Genomic DNA, 24857 nt, shown 5'->3' with positions numbered 1-24857 from the left:
TTGGTGCAGTCTGAATTCTTGTCTACATCTGAGTTTCACATACATTGTTGTTCTCGTCGCATAGTCGCCGATCATAAACAATGTTGATCTGTCTACATTAAATGGAAACCATTAAGTATTTTAAAACATTCGATCAGTTTTCCCTGGGAAGCGTTTCTCAAGAGAACATGGGGTAAGCCTTTCTTGTGGATTTATTGCGCCAAGGAAGGATAATAATTTTAATTTTCCCGGCCTTTAATTTCTAATTTAACAATATCCTTTGCATGGATGGAGAGACCAAAACTGTACCACCATTATTTAAGAAGTGGGGTCTGACTAAACTGTTGTGAAAGCGGGAGTATTACATCTTTATTCTTAAATAAAAAGTTTCTTTAATGAAGCCCAACATTCTGTTAAACTTTATTTGCTCATCGATGCATTGCTGTGAAATTTGAGTTTGTGGCGATTTTGACCCCAAGTCATGACGCATTGAGGCACAGGTTAACGCTTGGCGCATTTCGTAATCAAACTTTTTTATTCCTCGTTCCAACTTGAAGGACCTGGCACTTGTCGTTAAAAAGGGCATCTCCATCTACCGACCAAGCTGAAATTTTGTGCAAATACTCTTGGAGGCTTTGCCTGTCTTAAATCAGTGAGAACCGGTTGCCAATCTTTGTGTCGTGCAAATTTACTGTCTGATTTATTAAGGTCAACATCCCGTCGTTGATGTAAATAATGAAAAACACTGGGCCAAGAACCCGAGCCCTGAGGGGCAGCCACTAGTGACGAAGCGCCCACTCTGAAGGTTAAATCCGTCAATCACTACTCTTTGTTGTCTGTTGTGCTCAACCAATTCAATCCATTAAGTTTTACCTGACCGTCAATACCTATTTGTTTAATTTGTAAAGTAATTTATGATGGGGACTTTATCAAACGCTTTCTGGAAATCAAGATAGACTTCACGTCAGTGATTTGGTTACGTCATAAACAGTGAAGTCGTTAAAGTTAATAGATTTGATGAGCAGGATCTTTTGTTTGAGCCATGTTGTGAGTCCCCCAATTAATGAGTGGCTTTCAAGGTAACTCTAATTTTGTCTCTAATTATGCCTCAAGTAGCTACCTACAGCGAAGTTGACTATTGGGCCTGTAATTTACCTGGTATACATTCTCCTTTCTTAAAAATGGGGTATCCATAGCCTTTTCCAATCTGAAGGACAATGCAGCATACATGGAAGGACATATTGAATACGGTTGTGAGGGAGAGAGTATTTAAGCTCTTTGTTTCTTTCAGCAGAGTTGGATATACTTTATCAGGTCAGGACTTTTATTTGTTTAAGTGATTTGAGGCTTTAAGGACTGTGGGTTTTATTCAAGTTAGACAATGCATGTAAGAGTTTACATTAGTACTGGTGTTGTGGTGGTGGTGGTGGGAGGACTGTTATTGTAAACACCGAGGAAAAGTAATTATTAATAGGTTTTACAGCATTGTGGCTATCAGTCACTAGTGCACCGTCGCTGTTTATTAAAGGTCCAATTCCACTTCTGATAAGCCCTTTCTGTTGTTTATGTAACTGAAGAAGGATTTCGGATTATTTTTGATTGGCAATATTTTCTTCATATCTCGCTTTGCCTGATGCACTAACGTCTTTTTTGCTAAATGCTTGCATCAATTTAAAGTCTAATGTTTTGGTACTTTGGTCTTTCTTTAACCTGTAAGACAATTTTCTCTCCTTGACTGAGTATTTAATTTAACTATTAAACAAGGTGGACTTTAGTGTTAATTAAACTACCACTTTAAAGGGGACAAATGTGTCCTGCTGAGTGATAAGTGATTTTAAGTTAATGGCGTCCTCTGCATTACCGTCATCTATTGATTGCATATCTATTAGTTTTGTCAGTTTCTGATTGGCTCTTTTGAAATTGGGCACCTTAACTTTATTTTCAGTCACCGATGTTTGAGCTCTAATGTCAGCAGCATACTAGTTTATGATCGCTTGGGAACCGAGGTGTTCTCTACCATTGACATTGCAGCTAGGTTATGCAGAGTCCATTCTCAACAAGGTCAGTATATGTTATTTTAATAAGGTTGGTTCAAAACCATTTGGCCAGATAATTTTCCTCTAGAAATTGATCATTCTATGGGACTCACCTTCTGTACCGAGCAGTGTCGTGATCGATATGGGGGAGGTTAAAGTCTCTAGTATCAGTGGTCAGCTGTTATTAAGTGACTGCCTTAAAGGCTGTACATTCAAGATAACCATCAAGTGATTGCCCCGGAGGCCTATGAAGTGACAGATATATTTAAATTGACTTTTGCAATGTTTACTCGCACGCTGAAATATTCGCGTTACTGTTTCTTAGTGTTTTGGCTCATTAGGTTGCAAGTAGCTTTTGAAGCAAAAGGCGACTCCACCCCTCACAGTTTGCAGTCATTTGTTGAAGAATCTGTAGCCATCTATGTTATATTGAGACTTAAATCAATATTAGTGGTAATAGATAAATGTTTCAATTTGATTATAGCAATTAAATCAAGTTTTTCTGTCAAGGCAAGACATCGCAGTTCATCAGAATTTGTTTCTTAGAGCTCTGACATTGAAACTAAGGACTCTTAGGTTATCTTGAAGCTTGGTAATAGAGGTGGAGGTTCAATGTTACGAGGTCTGTGCGGTGTGAGGTGTCTATTTACAGGCGGGATGGGCGTGGCTGAGAGTGCGTTTTGTTACGGGCGTTACGTGCAGCGTTGTTGAGAGCCTTCCAAATCTAAGCTGCCCGATGGGGAGACAGGTGTATGCCGTCCTTTGGAAAGAAGTCTACTCTGGCCGTGAAATACGTTCAGGCGTTAAAGAATTCGGCGTCAGCTCTCGCAGAGGAGTCTGCAGAAGCGATTGTTGAGAACTGAAAGGCCTTACTGTGAAATCGCCCTCATCCACATGTCGTGGTGATTTATGAAATCAAAATATTAGGGATTTAGTCTTATACTGGATAGTCTCGGTACTTGTCAACAGTTCCTCCAGACCGAATTCGTGGTAGCGTCGTTTGTACCTGTGTGGAGAACAAAGAGTGAGTCATTAGAGCCTGGCGGAGACCTGAAATCCAGTGCAGCTGTGATGTAGTCAACACCAGCTCCAGGATAACAGTAGTTACGCCCTACGGCGGGGACTCTGCCACGAATTCAACCTGATGGCGAATCCTTAGAGTCACCGACCAAGAAGGTCTCTGTTCGTCCTCCTCCTCCAGTATGGCCGTCTGTTGTAGCAATGAGTAGGATAAATGGCTCTGAGGCGGGTCTGGCTCCTCCTCTCCAGGGGGTGACAGCATTCAGCGTCAGCTCTACAGTTCCTGACGTGCCTTCTTGAAGAGGTGGCTGGGCATCAGTGCAGGTGGGGGAGGTGGGCGTCAATTGCAGAAGTAATGATGTTGGCCTGGATGACTCTAGAGGTATCAACAGTACTTATTGGTTCGATCTTCTTCTCATGTACCGTCCAGCCTTCCGTCCTGTTGAAGGAGTCTCGTTTCCAGGAGGCAGGAAGAGAGACCAAGAGAGAGAGAGGAGAATGAGAGAGAGAGAGAGCAGACCAAGGGAGAGAGAATGAGAGAGAGAGAGAGAGAGAGGACCAAGGAGACAAAATGAGGAAGAAGGAGGAGGAGGAGTTTGTAGGATGACAGAACAATGCTTTGAGGAAGGAGAGAGAGAAGTATAGAGTGTGGTGGAGAGAGAGAGGAGGGAGGAGGAAGAATGTCTAGTCTAGTGGAGGAAGAGGAGGAATATGAGAGGTGGATTTAGGGAAGTGTGTAAAAAAACAGAGACAAGATTAAAAAAGAGTGTATAGGAATCATGAACAAACTCTGGAGGTGAGGCACAGAGGGTGATGAAAACAGCTGTGTGAATGGTGTGCTAGCATAACAAGGAACTATACATACATTCATAGGCAGGTCACATACAGAGCTATGGACAGACACAGCCCTTAATATGAGCTTCCTAGGGTGTATAGGAACTCGTAACAAGCTCTGGAGGTGAGGACAGAGGGTGATGAAAACAGCTGTGTGAATGAGTGAACTGATAACCAGGAACTATACATACATTCATAGGCAGGTCACATACAGAGCTATGGACAGACACAGCCCTTAATATGAGCTTCCTAGGAGTGTATAGGAACCGTAACAAGCTCTGGAGGTGAGGACAAGAGGGTGATACAAAAAGCTTGTGTGAATGGGTGTACTAATAACAAGGAACTATACATACATTAATAGGCAGGTCACAAAAGAGCTATGGACAGATGCAGCCTCAATATGACCTTCCTAGGAGTGTATATGGACCCTAACAAGCTCTGGAGGTGAGAGGACAGAGCAGAGAAGCAGAGGATGATAGAAATTGCTGTGTGAATGGGTGAGAGTGATGACATACCACAGACAGAGCCATCAAGCCACAGATTAGTCAGGCATACAGCACAGGGAAGCCCAGACCACAAACGACACTCTCTTGTTAAAAGCACAGTAATACTAATGATTAAGAACATCCTGTCATAATTTGAGCTGCCTGACCATGTTGTTTCTTTAGCACATCACTATGGAGAATACAGTTCGATTGTGAGGCTTATAAGAACACTATAGTCTGTTCACTTAAGCTATATTCTTGGCGCCTAGGCAGGTTGGTAAGCTTGCAGGTGATTGGCTGCTCCGCTCTCCCGCTAACACTCATGTTGGACCACATCTTGCATGCTGGAGTGAGACATGTTTCTTTATTATATGCCATAGCTCACCTCATATACAGAGCTAGCCACTTTGGTTGACACCATCAGACTCAGCAGTGACTGTAGAATCAAGATGTATTGTAAAAACTAAACAAAACAAATAAGAAAATGGTATTACGATGAGATTGAACCGTGAAGATGTTAAAAATATTTATAACATGTTTTACTTATACTCACTATTTAAGAAACAGTTGTTCATTGACTGCAGAAATATATTATTACATTACGTAGGAAAATCTCTACACACGATGAGTGTGATCAGAATGCAACTAAAGCTCTCGTGTGAAAACACAGAGTTATTTATAGCAACATTTAACTTCGCCCCAACCATCACAATGAGACACCTGTGCAATTATGTTAAAAAAATGAGTGTTAGCGGGAGCATGAGCAGCCAATTGAACAGACTATAGTGAACTGTACTAATCTGCACTGAACAGGCACTTGTGATCTCTGCAGTGAATGTCCTAACTCCTGAAGGCTTCTTGGCACTGGCCCTGCTGTAGTGAAGCCAGGCACCAGCATTACCAAGGAAGTGGAAGTGTTTGAGGAACGTGATTAGGCAAATATGTACATTGCTACAGGTCACCAGGGCAGGAAAGGTGAGAATATGATGGCCAGGCTTGGAATACAGCTATATGGTTAGTACACACACACACACACACACACACACACACACACAAGCACAAAACCTCCTTGAACAAAAGGTGGTGTATGAAATTTAAAGCTACAACACTTATGAATGGAAGAGGTTATGGCAGAATGTGAGGTTACTGAGGCCAAGTGAAGGAAACTCTATACAAGGACACACACACAACACACAGAACCACAGAAGCAGAATTATAAACAAAATCCCATTGAGTAGCAGCATAAGACTGGCCTGGGAGCAGCACAGAAAGCAGAAAATAAGTTAATCAATGTAAAAAGCAAATAATATAGTGAAATAAGTAGAGGTCCAGGAAGTTATAAGGCAAATTGTAATGGTATATCTCTGGTAACAAATCCAGAAATAGTAGTAGTAGTAGTAGTAGTAGTAGTAGTAGTAGTAGTAGTAGAATAATACTATAGTCTGTTCCCGGAGCCTGGCGCCTAGGCAGCGTTTGTTACGGCTCCTGTGATTGGCTGCACCCCTCCCTCACTCACGTGTCCGCCGTGACGCTACACACTTTTATTTTCTTCGTCATAGCTCGTCAAACCCTTATGCATTATCCCAACTCACTCATCAGTAATTTTTTTTTATTGTAGTTGGGATAATGCATAAGGGTTTTTGTTTATTGACGATGAATGCAGCGAAGGAAATAAGGAGACGAAAAATAGCCTAATTCACCACGGCGGCTGACCGGCTGACCAGGCAGCGGGCAGTCATGCGTCGTCGCTGTACACATCCTTAGAAACCGTTCTGTGTTATGCTCATGTCACGTTTTATCTATGATCTGATCGCACCATAGCAGCGTTCAGGAGACTTTGCTCTATGAGATGAAATTATTTATTTCAGCCCTGGTTCAAAGACTGCTGAGAAAAGCGATGATAAGTAAACCGTGTTATAAACATTTCGGAGATGTCTTGTGACTTCAACTCATCACATTTCCTTTATGTTTTATTTTATCGAGTTTAGATAAACATAACTGAGTTGCACAATTACTGCCGAGTCCAACGGTACCAACTAAAGTGGTCTGTCGTGAATAAGAGACGAGCTATGGCAGAAGAAAATACAAGTGTGTGGCGTCACGGCGGACTTGTGTGTTAGGCAGCCAATCACATGAGCCGTAACAACAGCTTAATAGGCGACAGGCTCCGGGAACAGACTATAGTAGTCTTATAAGTAAAAAGAATGGTGAGCCTGCTTCCTAAGATATACAAAGTGTGCTGGCATACCTGTCAGTGCCTCTGAAGGAAGATATTTGTTTGACGTGTGTGTCCGAGTTGTCGCTGAGCCTGTCCAGCAGCCTTGACAGGGCGTGGGCCGGACCTGGAATATGACAGGTAATGTATAGGCCTATCTCTCACACACACACACACACACACACACACACACACACACACAGGGAAATGAGGACAATAATCAAGGACAGGGTTTCAAACTGGTGCCCTGTGAGGAGTGGGGTCCCACAAGGTTCGGTGCTGGCGCCAATAATGTTTGCTGTTTATATAAATGATATGGTGGGCCAGAGTGACCAGCTATGTGAGTTTGTTTGCAGATGATGAAAAGCTGTTGAGACGAGTCAATGATGTGAAGGACTGTGAGGCATTGCAGAGGGACCTGGACAAAATATGGGAGTGGAGTGGTACATGGCAGATGGAATTCAACCTTGGGAAATGTAAAAAAATAGCTTGGTAGGAGTGGCAGAAGATGTGAATATGATTATAAGATGGGAAGTGAGATAATATGCAGAGGAGTGGAAGAAAAAGATTTGGGAGTGACTTTCTCAGAGAACATGTCGCCGGACAAACACATCAACAGGATAACGGGACATACTATGAATTTGCTGAAGAACATAAGGACGGCATTTGTGTATTTGGACAAAGAGATGATGAAGAAAATAATAGTTACAATGATAAGGCCAAGGTTGGAGTCTGCAGCAGTGGTCTGGTCTCCTCACGAAAAGAAGAACATAAGAAAGCTGGAAAGAGTACAGAGAGTGGCAACTAAGATGGTACCGGAACTTAGGGATCGGACTTACAAGGGGAGACTCAATAGCATGGGGCTCACAACCCTGGAGAGAAGAAGAGAAAGAGGAGACCTGATAGCGGTGTACAGGGTGGCGAGCGGGGTGGAGAATCTGGACAGAGAGGACCTGTGTGTGTGTGGAGCGAGAGAGAAAGAGAGGACATGTAAAGAAGTTGAGGGCGACCATGTGAAGGCGAGATGTGAAAAAGTTTAGCTTCCCAAACAGAAGTATTGAGCTGTGGAATGGACTGGAGGAGGAGGTGGTTTGTGCAAGAAACATTCATGATATTAAGGAAAAGTTGGACAAGAGCGGATATGGAGACGGGACAGCGCGAGGGTAGCTCTTTTCCCACATGTCACAACTAGGTAAATACACACACAGAATATTACACGTTTGACTCAAATTTTGCAAAGATAAAAATTAAGTAGCTAATACACACACACACACACACACACACACACACACACACACACATCTAACTGGAATTACAAGACTACCTACAGGAAAAAGAGCCCAAGATTGTATGCTTAACAGAAACTAAACTGAATGAGGTCCTCCAAATAGTGTTTGATAACAACTACGATGTATGGAGGAAAGATAGAAACAGCAAAGGTGGTGGAGGAGTGATGATAATGACGAGGAAGGAGTTATTAGTAAAATAAGTAGTATATGGAGAACAAAAACAGAGAAAGGATGACCATTACAACAACGTATGTACCGCCAAGAACTAACTCATGGAGTAAAAAAGAATATGAGACCATGATTGAAGATACCATCCAGAGTTTAAGTAGACTACTCAAGGCAAACAAAAGAGTCCTATTGGTTGGTGACTTTAATTGTAACAAGTTAAACTGGGAAATGTTTGAAAGTGGAGGTAGTGAAACGGCACGGGGGGAAAGGTTTTTAAGACTGACGATGGAAAACTTGATGATGCAATGGGTGAAGGAAAACACAAGATATAGAAGTGAAGACAAACCAGCGAGACTGGACCTGGTGTTAACAAAGGGAATGCACTTGACGAATGAATTAAGGTATGGATGCCCCCTGGGTAAGAGTGACCATGTGATAACAGAGATGGTAACAGAGGAGGAAGGAGGTGAAGGGGATGAATCCTATAAAAGAAACAGGTTACACTATAGGAAGGCAGACGCAGAAAATCTCAGGAAATACTATGGAGAGCTGGACTGGGATGAGTTAAAGAGAACAAGTGAAGTGCAAGAATAGTACGATATTTTCATGGAGGCGTATAAACCAGGAGTTATGAAATTTGTACCAGAATACAGACCTAAAGAAAAGGGAAAAAAGGGCTGGATTAATGCAAAATGTGCTGAGGCAAAAGAAACAAAGAAACAAAGCGTGGAAAAGATTGAAAAGAAATAAAAACCAAAGGAATAAAAAAGATTACTATAAGGCAGCGAGAAATGAATACGTGAAAATGAGGAGAGAAGAAGAGAAGGGATATGAAAAGGACATTGTGGAAAAGTGCAAGGAAGAACCTGAACTGTTTTATAGATTTACAAATGGAAAGATCAAACCAAGGGAAACAATTGAAAGGCTGAGTGACGGGAATGTGATAATCAAAGATCCCAAAGACATGACTGAGCTGCTAAACAAAAAGTTCCGGCAAGGTTTTACAAAAGAATCACAATTTAACAAGCCACAAGAAAACAAGATAAATGTTCATATGGAAGAAGTCATAGTAACTAAAGAGGAGATATATAAAATGATGGAGGAGCTGGAAGAGAGGAAAGCAGTAGGACCGGATGGAGTCTCAGGTTATATATTGAAAGAATGCAGAAATGAGCTGGTTGGACTGGTATATGATATCATTAAATGCTCAATAACAACTGGTGTAGTGCCTCAGGAGTGGCAGAGGGCTGAAGTGGTCCCTGTATACAAAGGTGGAAAAAAGGAAGACCCCTTGAACTACAGACCTGTATCTTTGACCAGTGTAGCATGTAAAATATGTGAGAAAATGATAAAGAAACAATGGACGAGGTTTCAAGAAGAGCATAATATAAACACAAGTAAACAACATGGCTTCAGAAAAGGGCACTCATGTGTAACAAACTTACTGAGCTTTTACTCAAGAGTGACAGACAAAATACAGGAAAGGGACGGATGGGTTGATTGTGTTTACTTGGACCTGAAGAAGGCGTTCGACAAAGTTCCACATACAAGACTGCTATGGAAGCTGGAAAATAAAGGAGGATTGAAAGGGAAAACAGTGAACTGGATGGAAAGCTACCTAAGGGAAAGAGATGAGAACAGTGGTTAAGGACATAAAATCGGAATGGAGAACTGTAGAGAGTGGGGTGTGACAAGAGGGAATAGTAAGAAATTGAAGAAGAGCGACTGTAGGAGAGACATCAAGAAATACAGTTTTCCATACAGAAGCATAACAACGTGGAACGGACTTGACGAGGAGACTGTGTGTGCAAAAACAATTCATGACTTTAAAGCCAAACTGGATAATAAGCGTCATGGAGCAGGACAGCCACGAGCCTATACGGCTCTTTCCTGTATTTCACAACTAGGTAAATACACACACACACACACACACACACACACACACACACACACACACACACACTAATTTATAAATTGTGGAATAAAATGGAAGAAGTAGATAACGAGGAGTGGGTACTAAGAGAAGGAAAAAACACCAGGAATACAAGAGGACAAAGTAAAATATTGAGAAAAGGAAGATGTTTGAGAGACATAAAAAAAATATAGCTTCCCGCAAAGAAACGTAGCGGTTTGGAACAGACTAAGTGAGGAAGTAGTATTGGCAAAGAGTGTGCAAAACTTTAAGGAAAAACTGGACAGATACAGATATGGAGACGGGATCACACGAGCTTAGCTCAGGCCCTGTAAAATTACAAGTAGGTAAACACACACACACACACACACACGGCCCAGTAGCTCAGTGGATAGAGCGTCTGCCTCACAACCAGAAGGACTGGGGTTTGATTCCCTGACCGGGTGAAGATAAGTTGGGTTTACGTATCTTCTTTCATGTGTAGCCCCTGTTCACCCAGCAGTGAGCAGGTACGCGACGTCAGGCAAGGAGTTGTGACCTCGTTGTCGCGGTGCGTTGTGTGTGAGTGGTTTCAGTCCTACCCAAAGATCGGTACTATGAGCTCTGTGCTCTTCAGTAGTGGAACGGCTGGCTGTCTCGAGAGTGACCCGCAGCAGACTGAGAGGTGAATTACACACCCAGGTCCAGCCCGAGGTGTCCGGCCAGGAGGGACTTGTACTCTAGGATGGCCCGGCACACCCTCCACTTGCTGTCCTCAGCCAAGTCCACCATGGCCGGCAGCAGCGACTGGGACAGCTGGGGACAATTGGGATTGGGACAGCTGAGGACAGACAGGACAGGGAATTATGGTATAGTGCACCATCACCTTTAATATTTTTTCTCTCTCTCTCTCTCTCTCTAGGACCCACAGTATGTCTACAAACCCCACAGACACATACATAAGTCCCCCTCCCCCTTACTCTCTCACTCTCTCTGGAGCGACACCACCCTTGGCATATGCTCCCTGTTAGTAGAGTGTGTGTGTGTGTGTGTGTGTGTGTGTGTGTGTGTGTGTGTGTGTGTGAGAGAGAGCACACCCCTCTCCCTCCCCATCCCAGGCTTTGATCAGGAAAACAACAAAATCTATCAACACAAAAGAAATGTTAATAAATAAATAAAAGATAATTGTGTGTATGTCTTTCCTGAGAGAGAGAGAGAGAGAGAGAGAGAGAATGATGAAATGAATAGTTTCCTTCAACATTAAAATCATAAGAGAAGGAGGAAGAGGAGAAGGAAAGAGAAGGAGAATAGGGGAAGAGAAGGAAGCTAAGATGGGAAATATAGAAAATAAGCAATACGAGACGGAAGGGAAATGAAGGAAGGAAGACAGACTAAGAAATGCAGAGAGGGAAGGAGGAGGAAATGATGGAAGAATATTTGACAGGACGGGGAAAACAGGAAGAGGAAGGAGGAAGAGGAGGAGAAATGGGAAACCAACAGTAAGAAGAGAGAGGAGGGAAGGTTAGGAAAGGAAGAAGGGGAGGAGGAGGAGAAGAGAGAAAAGATAAACATTAGGAAGGAGGAATTAGGGAAAAATGGTATAGAAGGAAGAGGAAATTACATAACAAGGAGACATGAGGGAAGAATATTAGAAGACAGGAAAAACATGATGAAAGGAGAGAAGAAAATATGGAGAGAGGACGAAAAGCAGGAGGATGGTGACGGAGAGGAGACACGAGGGAAAGCATGGAGAAGAAAATATGGAGAGGATGAAAAGCAGTAGGATGGTGACAGAGAGGAGACATGAGGGAAAACATGAAGAAAAAAATATGGAGAGAGGATGAAGGGCAGGAGGAGAATGACAGAGAGGAGAAACGAGGGAAAGCATGGAGAAAAAATATGGAGAGAGGATGAAGGGCAGGAGGAGAATGACAGAGAGGAGAAACGAGGGAAAGCATGGAGAAAAAATATGGAGAGAGGATGAAGGGCAGGAGGAGAATGACAGAGAGGAGAAACGAGGGGAAGCATGGAGAAGAAAATATGGAGAGAGGATGAGAAGCAGGAGGATGGTGACAGAAAGGAGACATGAGGGAAAACATGGAGAAAAAAATATGGAGAGGATGAAGGGCAGAAGGATGGTGACAGAGAGGAGAAGGGCAGAAGGATGGTGACAGAGAGGAGAAGGGCAGAAGGATGGTGACAGAGAGGAGAAGGGCAGAAGGATGGTGACAGAGAGGAGACACAAGGAAAAGCATGGAGAAGAAAATAAGGAAGGAGGATGGAGTTTTGGACAGTAGGAATCATGCTTACTACTACTACAACCACTACAACTACTACTACTATGCTTGGTCCTGGGTCATCCTGCCTGTGGTGCTGCTGGTAAGGTTCCTGAGCTCCTGGCGCTGACACTGTCCACTGCTGGCTGGCACCTCACCTGTGGACGGTAGAGGTGTGAGCCGTCTGTGTGTCAGGTGATTAGAGACTGAGCAAGGCACTGATCCTGCTTGTGGAAAATATCTGATTCAAATAAAAAAAAATCCAAAACAAACATAACAAAAACACAATAGGTCTTAACTCATAATCTATATATGCTTCCTTACTAATGAGACTTCCTATACCATAGGGTGCTGGCTATCATGGGTTTGAAGATACCCTAAATTTAACCAAACAAAATCTGTAGATCTTGACTCATAAAATTCATATATGCTTCCTTACTAATTAGACTTTCTTTACAACAAAGTGAGGTCATTCTTTGTTGATTTATACCATAAGGTGATGGCTACCATGTGTTTGAAGATGCCCTAAACTTAACCTAACATAACCTATCAAAATAAAGACACCATAGGTCTTAACTCAGAAAATTCATATATGCTTCCTTACTAATGAAACTTTCTATATAGCCATTGATATAGATAGATATAAGCTGATAGAGATAAATTGCTATAGACTGATTGATAGTCCCCTCAAGAAGCAGACATGGATGTGAAAAATAAGAGAAGAAAAAAAATGGGGCGGGGAAGGCACAAAACAACACCTTCACCAAACACTGACACAAACATTTTAATACACAACAAGACAGAAAACAAAACCTTTACTAAACTCAGATACATTTTAAAGCGCAAAAGAAGTGAAGGGAGAGGAGGGGGAACAACACCACCCATTCATTTTGAAACCCAGGGCAGCAAGTGGCCTCACCTTGTTCCCTGTGCTCTCTCCTCCTCCTCCAGCACTGATCTGTAAGCAGGCGCCTCTTCTTCCTTCTTCTCCTGCCTCACCCCCTCCTCGCCACTGTCTTCTTCCATCCCATCCAGAGCCTCGCCTTCTCTCCTTCTCTGGTGCTGAAGTTTCTTCTTCACCCTGCCGGGCACAGAGTTAGGGTAAGATTCATGTTCTTAAGACGCGCCACGCTCCCACTACAGCTGTTTCCCACGGCCACAGAGAGGATTAAAACAAAGACAAATGGAACATAAAAAAATGGAACAAAAGTACCCATAAATAATAATAATAATAAAATAAATAAAATCCAATAACATGGCCCAGTCAGGGGAAAATACATGACCTCTAGCAAAGCCTTGACAGACTATCACCAGGCCCATAACACTACCCATGGAGATACTAACATGACCTCCAGCAAAGCCTTGACAAACTATCACCAGGCCCATAACACTACCCTTGGAGATACTAACATGACCTCCAGCAAAGCTTTGACAAACTATCACCAGGCCCATAACACTATCCTTGGAGATACTAACATGACCTCCAGCAAAGCCTTGACAAACTATCACCAGGCCCATAACACTACCCTTGGAGATACTAACATGACCTCCAGCAAAGCCTTGACAAACTATCACCAGGCCCATAACACTACCCAGGGAGATACTAACATGACCTCCAGCAAAGCCTTAACAAACTATCACCAGGCCCATAACACTACCCATGGAGATACTAACATGACCTCCAGCAAAGCCTTGACAAACTATCACCAGGCCCATAACACTACCCATGGAGATACTAACATGACCTCCAGCAAAGCCTTGACAAACTATCACCAGGCCCATAACACTACCCAGGGAGATACTAACATGACCTCCAGCAAAGCCTTGACAAACTATCACCAGGCCCATAACACTACCCAGGGAGATACTAACATGACCTCCAGCAAAGCCTTGACAAACTATCACCAGGCCCATAACACTACCCAGGAGATACTAACATGACCTCCAGCAAAGCCTTGACAAACTATCACCAGGCCCATAACACTACAGGAGATACTAACATGACCTCCAGCAAAGCCTTAACAAACTATCACCAGGCCCATAACACTACCCATGGAGATACTAACATGACCTCCAGCAAAGCCTTGACAAACTATCACCAGGCCCATAACACTACCCATGGAGATACTAACATGACCTCCAGAAAAGCCTTGACAAACTATCACCAGGCCCATAACACTACCCAGGGAGATACTAACATGACCTCCAGCAAAGCCTTGACAAACTATCACCAGGCCCATAACACTACCCATGGAGATACTAACATGACCTCCAGCAAAGCCTTAACAAACTATCACCAGGCCCATAACACTACCCATGGAGATACTAACATGACCTCCAGCAAAGCCTTGACAAACTATCACCAGGCCCATAACACTACCCATGGAGATACTAACATGACCTCCAGCAAAGCCTTGACAAACTATCACCAGGCCCATAACGCTATCCATGGAGATACTAACATGACCTCCAGCAAAGCCTTGACAAACTATCACCAGGCCCATAACACTACCCATGGAGATACTAACACGACCTCCAGCAAAGCTTTGTCAAACTATCACCAGACCCATAACACTACCCATGGAGATACTAACATGACCTCCAGCAAAGCCTTGTCAAACTATCACCAGACTCTTCCCTACTTTTCTCTGCCCCATGGTGGATGTACATTATTAGTACATCTACCTTGTTGCTGCAGGAATGGTAGCAATGTTGGTTAATCTTTTTAAGGAACAGAAGACAAACTTTAGCCTTTCATTCTCATTTTCTAAACACGTCACTCATGGCCTTCTGGTCCTGAACGCCTCACATCTAACCCTGAAGCAATTTTTCCGCAGCGATCTTGCTCATGGACAAAGAAATGTGGTGATGAGAATTGACAAGGCAGATGTTGTACTATGCAGCGTTGATATCTAGGCTCTTACTCTTCAACATCTGGGGCTCACACACACACACAGTCACGTTTGCTAAGGCTCTGGTGATGCCTCATGTCTGCCCTGAACCATTTCTTTTGCAGTGACTGTGTAATAAGACGCCTCATACTGGACCATTTGTTTTGCGGTGACTATAATTCAACACTGATTTCTCTTCACTCTCCAGCCAACCTCACTGACCACCACTCATCAACCTACCCTGACCTGACAGCCTTGAGCAGCAGCCCCCGGCACCAGCACCAGCCTGTGGAGAAGGTCGCTGTCACTGTCGAGGGCCTTGGAGAGTGTCGGGTCCATGGCGATGTCGTGGCGGAGTTTCCTTCGGTTGAGAAGTTGTTGGTGGCCGCCAGAACCTCCTCCTCTTCTGCCTCCTCACCAAGGACAGGAGGTTGAAGTTCCTGGAGGGAGGAGGAGGAAGGGTTACACATCTTCCTTTACTTAAGTCTTATTTACAAGGGTGCGTGATGCTGCCTCTCTCATCATGTACTTTTACCATCCACCACATTAGCTGTTGTCTCTTTATTACTCTGTCTCTTTACTGGGATCCTTAAACACCTTTGATCAAGCTCTGAAAAAATGGATGAACAAAACTGACTCATTATTAAGGCCACAAGCACACTGGTATACACACTTCCAGCAGCTTGATTCACTGCAGGAAGGACTGTTAAGGGAAGCAAACAGCTGACTCATTATTAAGGCCACAAGCACACTGGTGTACACCAAGGATGTACCGATGTATCGGTATCGGTGGTATCGGCACATTTTAAGATTATCGGTATTGGCTGATTTTCTGCCGATACTACCGATACTTGAAGGAATTTTGTTCATTGCATGTCACTCGTTGCAAATAATTCTGTTGAACAGGAATTGGATTTTCTAAATTGTTGAAAAAATATTAGAAAAGTGGGACAATTTACAGTTTCACCCAACCAACGATTTTCCTTTGCTGTAAAAAAGAAATGGCAATGCTGCTCACCTCCCCGTGACCGCAGGTATTTTTGCTAAATGTAGGGGATCGTTGGCAACACTGTTCACTTTCTTATGCTCGCTTCTACAGCACGTCGTTGGCAACACTGCTCACCCATAGCGGATCGTTGGCAACTCTGCTTACATCGCAATGGCCGCTTCCCCAGCTCCAACCAAAACAAATGTAAGCTATGCCTTTTCACTGGTGTTCTAATGCGATTTTGTTGATTTCTCGACCTCATTTTAAATGCATATTAGTCAATTTCATGCTCCCCCACCCAAAAAAACCATGTTCCCACAGGTCCCCCAAGATCGTTTAGGGAAGGGGATAGGCATAACTTGAAACGAGGCATAACTCGAAAAGTAGACATTTGCGACGGAAATGAGGTACAAAATCATGCAATTCACTACATGTCACCAAAAAAACATGAACCACATGAGAAAATCGTTGGTTGGGTGAAACGGTAAATTGTCCGTCAAGGTCATGCTCCCCCACCCAAAAACCCCATCTTCCCACAGATCCCCCAAGATCGTTTAAGGAAGGGGATAGGCATAACTTGAAAAGAGGCATAACTCGAAAAGAAGACATTTGCGACGGAAATGAGGTACAAAATCATGCTGTAGCGTTGAAAATAGAGAAAAAAAAAATATTAATAAATTAAATAAATAAAGCTACATCCCTTGATTATGACAACCACTAGGGTAGTGAATGGTATGTGGTAGCGTGGTAGTTCTCGAGCGCTGGTCCCGGATGTTAAGGCCTCAGGACAAGTGAACACTCGTTCCGAAGTTTGTGACCAGAAGGGCGTTACTTGTGTGGTTAATTATGGAGGGTGGGAGGATTTCTGTGGGAACCACTTTTGAGACAGCATTAAGAAACTGGATGGTGATAATGTACTATGGAGGGGATGTGTGTATGGTTCAGTAATTTCCAATGAGCAGCAAAACAGGCTCCAAATGATAACACTCAGTAAGGTTATATATAAATATGTATTTGGTTTACTTTAAAGGTTAAGCAGTGCTAATAAAAATCTGGAAAAAAAAAATGAATGACCGACAGGCTGTAGGCCTCTAAACTAGCTAACTACCGGCACAAGGGAGATTTGGGGAATACACAGAATGCTTAGCTCTGTAGTTGCTGGATGCGGAGGAGGAGGAGCTGGCGTGAGTGTCGGGCTCGGCAGAGGACGTCCACGATGGGACTGGGCGGTCCTGGTGCTGGACAGGCAGGCGCCCGCTTGATGTAGAGATGGGCGGCTCGGGTGGTATGAAGAAGCGGGCGCCCTTTGATGTAGGGAGCAGCTTGGGGCAGTGGTATTTGCCCCAGGACAGTCGAGGGGCAGGTTACCCCGCCATACAAGTTCCCATCCTGTAGTCCGTCTCACCCCAGGCCGTGGGTGGTTTTCGGGGGCTGAGTGGAGAGGTGGACACCGCTCTCAACTCCAACTCCAACTCGCTGCCTTTCCTTGCTAGGGCTGCTGCTCGTCTCCTGCTAGCCCGCCTCACACAGCAGGCCGTGGGCAGTGTAAGTCCTCAAGCTTCTGGCTTTCTGCAGTGGTGCTTGCCTCCTCAAGTCTACCCCGCTTCTCGTCCTTCCTCCTCACTGACTCGTGGGTCTCCTTGCCCTGGCCTTCTCGCCTCTGCTCCTTGCTAAGCTCCTCCCCTTTCTTCACGTGACTCCCTCTCGGCATTACAATCAAACCCTACCTAACTAACTAGTTATTGGTTTCTTAGAGGGGTTCGAGGCTCTGAGATGAGGGATTTCAGTAACTCGTTCATATATTCGCTCATTCGCTCGCCGTGTTACCTTCTCATAACCTTTTACGCACGTACATTCCTCAGCTACCCATTCACTCTTTCACTCATTCACTCACTCACGCTCCCACTCGCTCACACTTACTCACTGTCACTCACTGACTTACTCACATTCTCTCGTTCACTCACATTCGGACCGTTACAATGCAATTCACTACATCTGTCACCAAACAAACATGAACCACATGAGAAAATCGTTGGTTGGGTGAAACCATAAATTGACCAGTGGAATTATCTACTATGTATTTCAAGTCCCGCAACATATCGTTTAATTGCAACAGCGTCTAAACTACGTTGCTGACACAACGCCTGCAGAACAACCTGGTGGCCGCCGCCATAACACTGCTACAGGGTTGTGTCCCTCCCTCCCCGGCCTGGACACACACCACAACACAACGCCTGCAGAACAACCTGGTGGCCGCCGCCATAACACTGCTGCAGGGTTGTGTCCCTCCCTCCCCGGCCTGGACACACACCACAACACAACGCCTGCAGAACAACCTGGTGGCCGCCGCCATAACACTGCTGCAGGGTTGTGTCCCTCCCTCCCCGGCCTGGACACACACCACAACACAACGCCTGCAGAACAACCTGGTGGCCGCCGCCATAACACTGCTGCAGGGTTGTGTCCTTCCCTCCCTGGCCTGGACACACACCACAACACAACGCCTGCAGAACAACCTGGTGGCCGCCGCCATAACACTGCTGCAGGGTTGTGTCCCTCCCTCCCCGGCCTGGACACACACCACAACACAACACCTGCAGAACAACCTGTGGCCGCCGCCATAACACTGCTGCAGGGTTGTGTCCCGCGGCCGAGAGGTAAACAAACACCTTTTTCCCTCCTCAACACATTTAGCGGCTTACTTAAGGGCTGCCATTGTCTGTGAAGAGGCACTAGTCTCGTACGCAGCTGCTGTAGGCTGGAGCACTGTATCAATACTCGGAAATAGCATAAAATACCTGAATTGATGAGGATGTTGGAATTACGACGGTTAAAAGCGGGCTTGAACTTGATACTGACGTCACAGGTGACTTGGGATTCCTTGCCTTTGTAACGGGTGCTGTTGATGGGAAAGAAAAAGAAAAATCAGAACACGCAGACAATATCCTGCGTGTATAGAGCAAGGAAGGAGAAAGAAGAGGAGGGAGAAGAGGGAGAAATAATATTAAAAGGAGAAGAGAAGAGAGATAAAAAGAAGGAGAAAGAGGAGGAGAAGGTGAAGGAAGTAGTGATAAGAGAGAAAGAAGAAGAGGAGGAGAAAATAAGAAGGAAATAAGCAAGAAGAAGAAGAATAGGCAGAAAGGAAGGGGAGGAGGAGGAGGAGCTAAAGAGGGAGGGGGAGGAAGTAGTTATATGATCGTGCGTGTTAAAATTAGAAGAAAAGAAGGAAGAGGAGGAGGAGGAGAGGAAGACGAAAGAGGAAGAAAGATCAAAAGAAGAAGAAGACTCAGAAGAGGAGGAAGAGAAAGAGAAGGTAAAAAAAGCTCGCGAAAGGAAAAGGAAGAAATGAAGGAGAAAGGGAGGAGGAGGAGGAGGCGGAGGAGGTAGTTGCAAGAAGAGAGAGAACAAGAGTAAGATTAGAAGAAAAGAAGGAAGAAAAGAAGAAGAAAAAAGAAGAAAAAGAAGACGTAGAGGAGGAGGAGGAGGAGGAGGAGACAACTGGAGAGGGAGAAAAGGAGGAGTAAAAAGAAGAGGAAGATGTAGAAGAGGAGGAGGAAGACGAATACGAAAAGAGGGAAATGGGGAGGAGGAAGAGAAAGAAAAGGAAATAGATCAAAAGAGACGGAAGGAAGAGGAGGAGGAGGAGGAGACAGATGAGAAGGAAAAGGAGAAGGAGGGAGAGGAGAAGGAATGCGAAGACGAACCAAGAAAAGCGGGAATCCCTTATAAGTAGAACACTACGTTGTGTGTGTGTGTGTGTGTGTGTGTGTGTGTGCAGGATCGCGTTAACTCAGGCTGTGTGCCAACCAACTCTAGACTCGGGGGGGTGCAATGTCAACTCCGAGCTTCCTAAAACCGAATATGCAAATCCGAGGTGACGTGCTGAATCCCAACACTGCCCATAGGTAGGAAACGCTGGAGGGGGAACCAAAACTGGGAAGGCGTCCCGGGGAGGTCCAGCGGGCTGCTTCCACATACACACACATAGGGAACTGCCGCTTTGCCGTGAGAGGACAGGGAGACGGTGAGGCACGTCCATCTCGCCTGACGTCAGGAAAAGACTGAAGGGCTGAAGGCCTCGTCTCCGTCCTTGCTGTGTATACCCGGGGCAGGGGGATGGAGATGCAGCGAGCTCTCGTACTCGTGTTCTGATTGCTGGAAAGAGATTGAGAGGGAGGCGAGTTTCTGTAGTCGTGTTCCTGTTGGCGGAAAGAGCCTAGAGACGAGGTGTGCTGCTGTAGACGTGTTCCTGTTGGCGGAAAGAGCCTAAAGACGAGGTGTGCTGCTGTAGTCGTGTTCCTGTTGGCGGAAAGAGCCTAAAGACGAGGCGTGCTGCTGTAGTCGTGTTCCTGTAGGCGTGCTGCTGTAGTCGTGTTCCTGTAGGCGTGCTGCTGTAGTCGTGTTCCTGTAGGCGTGCTGCTGTAGTCGTGTTCCTGTTGGCGTGCTGCTGTAGTCGTGTTCCTGTTGGCGTGCTGCTGTAGTCGTGTTCCTGTAGGCGTGCTGCTGTAGTCGTGTTCCTGTAGGCGTGCTGCTGTAGTCGTGTTCCTGTAGGCGTGCTGCTGTAGTCGTGTTCCTGTAGGCGTGCTGCTGTAGTCGTGTTCCTGTAGGCGTGCTGCTGTAGTCGTGTTCCTGTAGGCGTGCTGCTGTAGTCGTGTTCCTGTAGGCGTGCTGCTGTAGTCGTGTTCCTGTAGGCGTGCTGCTGTAGTCGTGTTCCTGTAGGCGTGCTGCTGTAGTCGTGTTCCTGTAGGCGGAAAGGTTCAACGCTCGGAGATGACCGAGTGCCACCGGCTCTAGACTCGCAGCGTGCAGCGCCGAATTCAAGCTCTCCTCGTCCTCCTCCTCCTCCTCTTCTTCTTCCTCCTCCTCCTCCTCCTCCTCCTCAACACCAAAATAAAAATGAAAAAAAAATATACAGAAAATCCTAAAAATACTAAAAACCTAAAATAAAAAAAATAAAAAAACTCACCACCAAGACAAAAAAGGAATAAAAAAAAAAAAAAATAGCAAAACAAAAAAAATCTTAAAAAAATAAACTCAACATCAACATAAAAAAATGTAAAAAATAGTAAAACCCTAAAAAATAAAAAATAAATAAAAATCATCTCAACAGAGACAAAAAAATGAAAAATCCCAAAAAATAATAAAACAAAAAATTCAAAACCAACTCTCACCGAGACGAAAAAATCCAAAAAAATAGTAAAACAAAAAATCAAACAAAAAAATCAGCCCAACCTCAAGACAAAAACAAGGAACCGAGACAAAAAAAAATGAAAAAAAAAGAGTAAAAAAAACTCAAGACAAAAAATCTACAAAAAAATAACAAAAAAATGGTAAAACAAAAAAAAAGTAAAACCCAACTCTCACCGAGACAAAAAAATCCAAAAAAATAGTAAAACAGAAAAAAAGCTAAAACCCAACTCTCACCGAGACAAAAAAATCCAAAAAAATAGTAAAACAGAAAAAAAGCTAAAACCCAACTCTCACCGAGACAAAAAAAATCCAAAAAAATATGAAAACAAAAAAAAAACTAAAACCCAACTCTCACCGAGACAAAAAAATATACAAAAATATAAAAAAAAAGCTAAAACCCAACTCTCACCGAGACAAAAAAATCCAAAAAAATATGAAAAAAAAATAAAACCCAACTCTCACCGAGACAAAAAAATCCAAAAAAATATGAAAAAAAAATAAAACCCAACTCTCACCGAGACAAAAAAATCCAAAAAAATATGAAAAAAAAAATAAAACCCAACTCTCACCGAGACAAAAAAAAATATAAAAATATATGAAAAAAAAATAAAGCCCAACTCTCACCGAGACAAAAAAAAAAAATATATGAAAAAAAGCTAAAACCCAACTCTCACCGAGACAAAAATATCCAAAAAAATATGAAAATAAATAAAACCCAGCTCTCACCGAGACAAAAAAATATAAAAAAATAAAAAAAAAAGCTAAAACCCAACTCTCACCGAGACAAAAAAATATAAAAAAATAAAAAAAAAAGCTAAAACCCAACTCTCACCGAGACAAAATAATATTAAAAATAAAAAAAGCTAAAACCCAACTCTCACTGAGACAAAAAATATAAAAAATATAAAAAATAAAAAAAAGCTAAAACCCAACTCTCACGAGACAAAAAATATAAAAAATAAAAAAAGCTAAAACCCAACGCTCCCCGAGACAAAAAAATATAAAAAAATAAAAAAAAAAGCTAAAACCCAACTCTCACCGAGACAAAAAAATATAAAAAAATAAAAAAAAAAGCTAAAACCCAACTCTCACCGAGACAAAAAAATATAAAAAAATATAAAAAAATAAAAAAAAAAGCTAAAACCCAACTCTCACCGAGACAAAAAAATATAAAAAAATAAAAAAAAAAGCTAAAACCCAACTCTCACCGAGACAAAAATATATATAAAAATATAAAAAATAAAAAAAAAGCTAAAACCAACTCTCACCGAGACAAAAAATATAAAAAATAAAAAAAGCTAAAACCCAACTCTCACCGAGACAAAAAAATAAAAAATATAAAAAAATAAAAAAAAAAGCTAAAACCCAACTCTCACCGAGACAAAAAAATATAAAAAAATAAAAAAAAAAGCTAAAACCCAACTCTCACCGAGACAAAAAAAAAAGCTAAAACCCAACTCTCACCGAGACAAAAAAAAAAGCTAAAACCCAACTCTCGCCGAAACAAAAAAAATATAAAAAAAATATAAAAAAAGCTAAAACCCAACTCTCGCCGAAACAAAAAAAATATAAAAAAAATATAAAAAAAAGCTAAAACCCAACTCTCGCCGAAACAAAAAAAATATAAAAAAATGTGAAAAAAAAACTAAAACCCAACTCTCACCGAGACAAAAGAAATCCAAAAAAATATGAAAAAAACTAAAACCCAACTCTCACCGAGACAAAAAAAAAAAAAAAGCTAAAACCCAACTCTCGCCGAAACAAAAAAAAAAAGAAAAAATATAAAAAAAGCTAAAACCCAACTCTCACCGAGACAAAAAAATAAAAATAGAATATGAAAAAAAAATAAAACCAAAACAAAAAAACAAAAAAAAACTCGGACAAAAAACAAACAAAAAAAATAAAACAAAAAAAATCAAAACCAACTCTCACCGAGACAAAAAAAAAGTAAAATCCTAAAAAATATAAAAAAGTAAATCCAACAAGACAAAAAAGTAAAAAAAATAGTAAAACAAAAAATCTACAAAAAAATAAAAAAATAGTAAAACAAAAAAAACTAAAAACAAAATCCAAAAAAATAGTACAACAAAAAATCAAACAAAAAAATCAACCCAACCTCAAGACAAAAACAAGGAACCGAGACAAAAAATAAATAAAAAAAAGTAAAAAAAACTCACCAAGACAAAAAATCTACAAAAAATAACAAAAAAATGGTAAAACAAAAAAAAAGTAAAACCCAACTCTCACCGAGACAAAAAAATCCAAAAAAATAGTAAAACAGAAAAAAAATAAAACCCAACTCTCACCGAGACAAAAAAAATCCAAAAAAATATGGAAAAAAAACTAAAACCCAACTCTCACCGAGACAAAAAAATATTAAAAAATATGAAAAAAAGCTAAAACCCAACTCTCACCGAGACAAAAAAATCCAAAAAAATATGAAAAAAAATAAAACCCAACTCTCACCGAGACAAAAAAATCCAAAAAAATATGAAAAAAAATAAAACCCAACTCTCACCGAGACAAAAAAATCCAAAAAAATATGAAAAAAATAAAACCCAACTCTCACCGAGACAAAAAAATATAAAAAAATATGAAAAAAAATAAAACCCAACTCTCACCGAGACAAAAAAATATAAAAAAATATGAAAAAAAATAAAACCCAACTCTCACCGAGACAAAAAAAAATATAAAAAAATATGAAAAAAAAATAAAGCCCAACTCTCACTGAGAAAAAAAAAATATGAAAAAAAGCTAAAACCCAACTCTCACCGAGACAAAAAATACCCCAAAAAATATGAAAAATAATAAAACCCAACTCTCACCGAGACAAAAAAAATATAAAAAAATATGAAAAAAAACTAAAACCCAACTCTCACCGAGACAAAAAATACCCCAAAAAATATGAAAAATAATAAAACCCAACTCTCACCGAGACAAAAAAAATATAAAAAAATATGAAAAAAAACTAAAACCCAACTCTCACCGAGACAAAAAAAATCCAAAAAAATATGAAAAAAAACGAAAACCAAACTCTCACCGAGACAAAAAAAAATCCAAAAAAATATGAAAAAAAACGAAAACCCAACTCTCACCGAGACAAAAAAAATAAAAATAAAAAAGCTAAAACCCAACTCTCGCCGAAACAAAAAAAAAAGAAAAAAGAAAAAAAAAGCTAAAACCCAACTCTCACCGAGACAAAAAAATAAAAATAGAATATGAAAAAAAAATAAAACCAAAATCTCACCGAGACAAAATATAATAAAAAAAAAAAAAAACTCGGACAAAAAACAAACAGAAAAAATAAAACAAAAAAAAATCAAAACCAACTCTCACCGAGACAAAAAAATAGTAAAATCCTAAAAAATATAAAAAAGTAAATCCAACAAGACAAAAAAAAAATAGTAAAACAAAAAATCTACAAAAAAATCTAAAAAATAGTAAAACAAAAAAAACTAAAAACAAAATCCAAAAAAATAGTACAACAAAAAATCAAACAAAAAAATCAACCCAACCTCAAGACAAAACAAAGAACCGAGACAAAAAAATGAAAAATAAAAAGGAGTAAAAAAACCTCACCAAGACAAAACATCTA

The 24857-nt window shown here is 41.7% G+C and overlaps 2 protein-coding genes across 7 annotated transcripts in view; both read right to left on the bottom strand.

Moving 5' to 3' along the window:
- Positions 1 to 24857, bottom strand: part of LOC126996730 (uncharacterized) — a 135717-nt gene that overhangs the window by 79926 nt on the left and 30934 nt on the right. The window lies entirely within an intron of this gene.
- On the bottom strand, positions 11886 to 18972 carry LOC126996733 (putative RNA-binding protein 15B). 4 transcript variants are annotated; one of them, XM_050857496.1, is made up of 4 exons: positions 18871 to 18972; positions 15325 to 15524; positions 13113 to 13274; positions 11886 to 12351 (listed from the first exon to the last, which is right to left on the bottom strand). In XM_050857496.1, exons 2-4 carry the CDS (start codon positions 15421 to 15423, stop codon positions 12274 to 12276), a joined length of 339 nt encoding a protein of 112 aa, XP_050713453.1. In that variant the 5' UTR covers positions 15424 to 15524; positions 18871 to 18972; the 3' UTR covers positions 11886 to 12273. The 4 variants fall into 4 exon arrangements, 3 of the variants coding, with proteins under 3 accessions (XP_050713453.1, XP_050713454.1, XP_050713452.1); XR_007751407.1 differs by lacking the exon at positions 18871 to 18972 and having other exon boundaries at positions 13113 to 13336; positions 15325 to 16494; XM_050857497.1 differs by lacking the exon at positions 18871 to 18972 and having other exon boundaries at positions 15331 to 16494.

This window comes from Eriocheir sinensis, chromosome 11, assembly GCF_024679095.1.
Source record: "Eriocheir sinensis breed Jianghai 21 chromosome 11, ASM2467909v1, whole genome shotgun sequence".
In the NCBI taxonomy this organism is placed as follows: domain Eukaryota; kingdom Metazoa; phylum Arthropoda; class Malacostraca; order Decapoda; family Varunidae; genus Eriocheir; species Eriocheir sinensis.
This window is presented reverse-complemented; position numbering and strand designations above follow the sequence as displayed.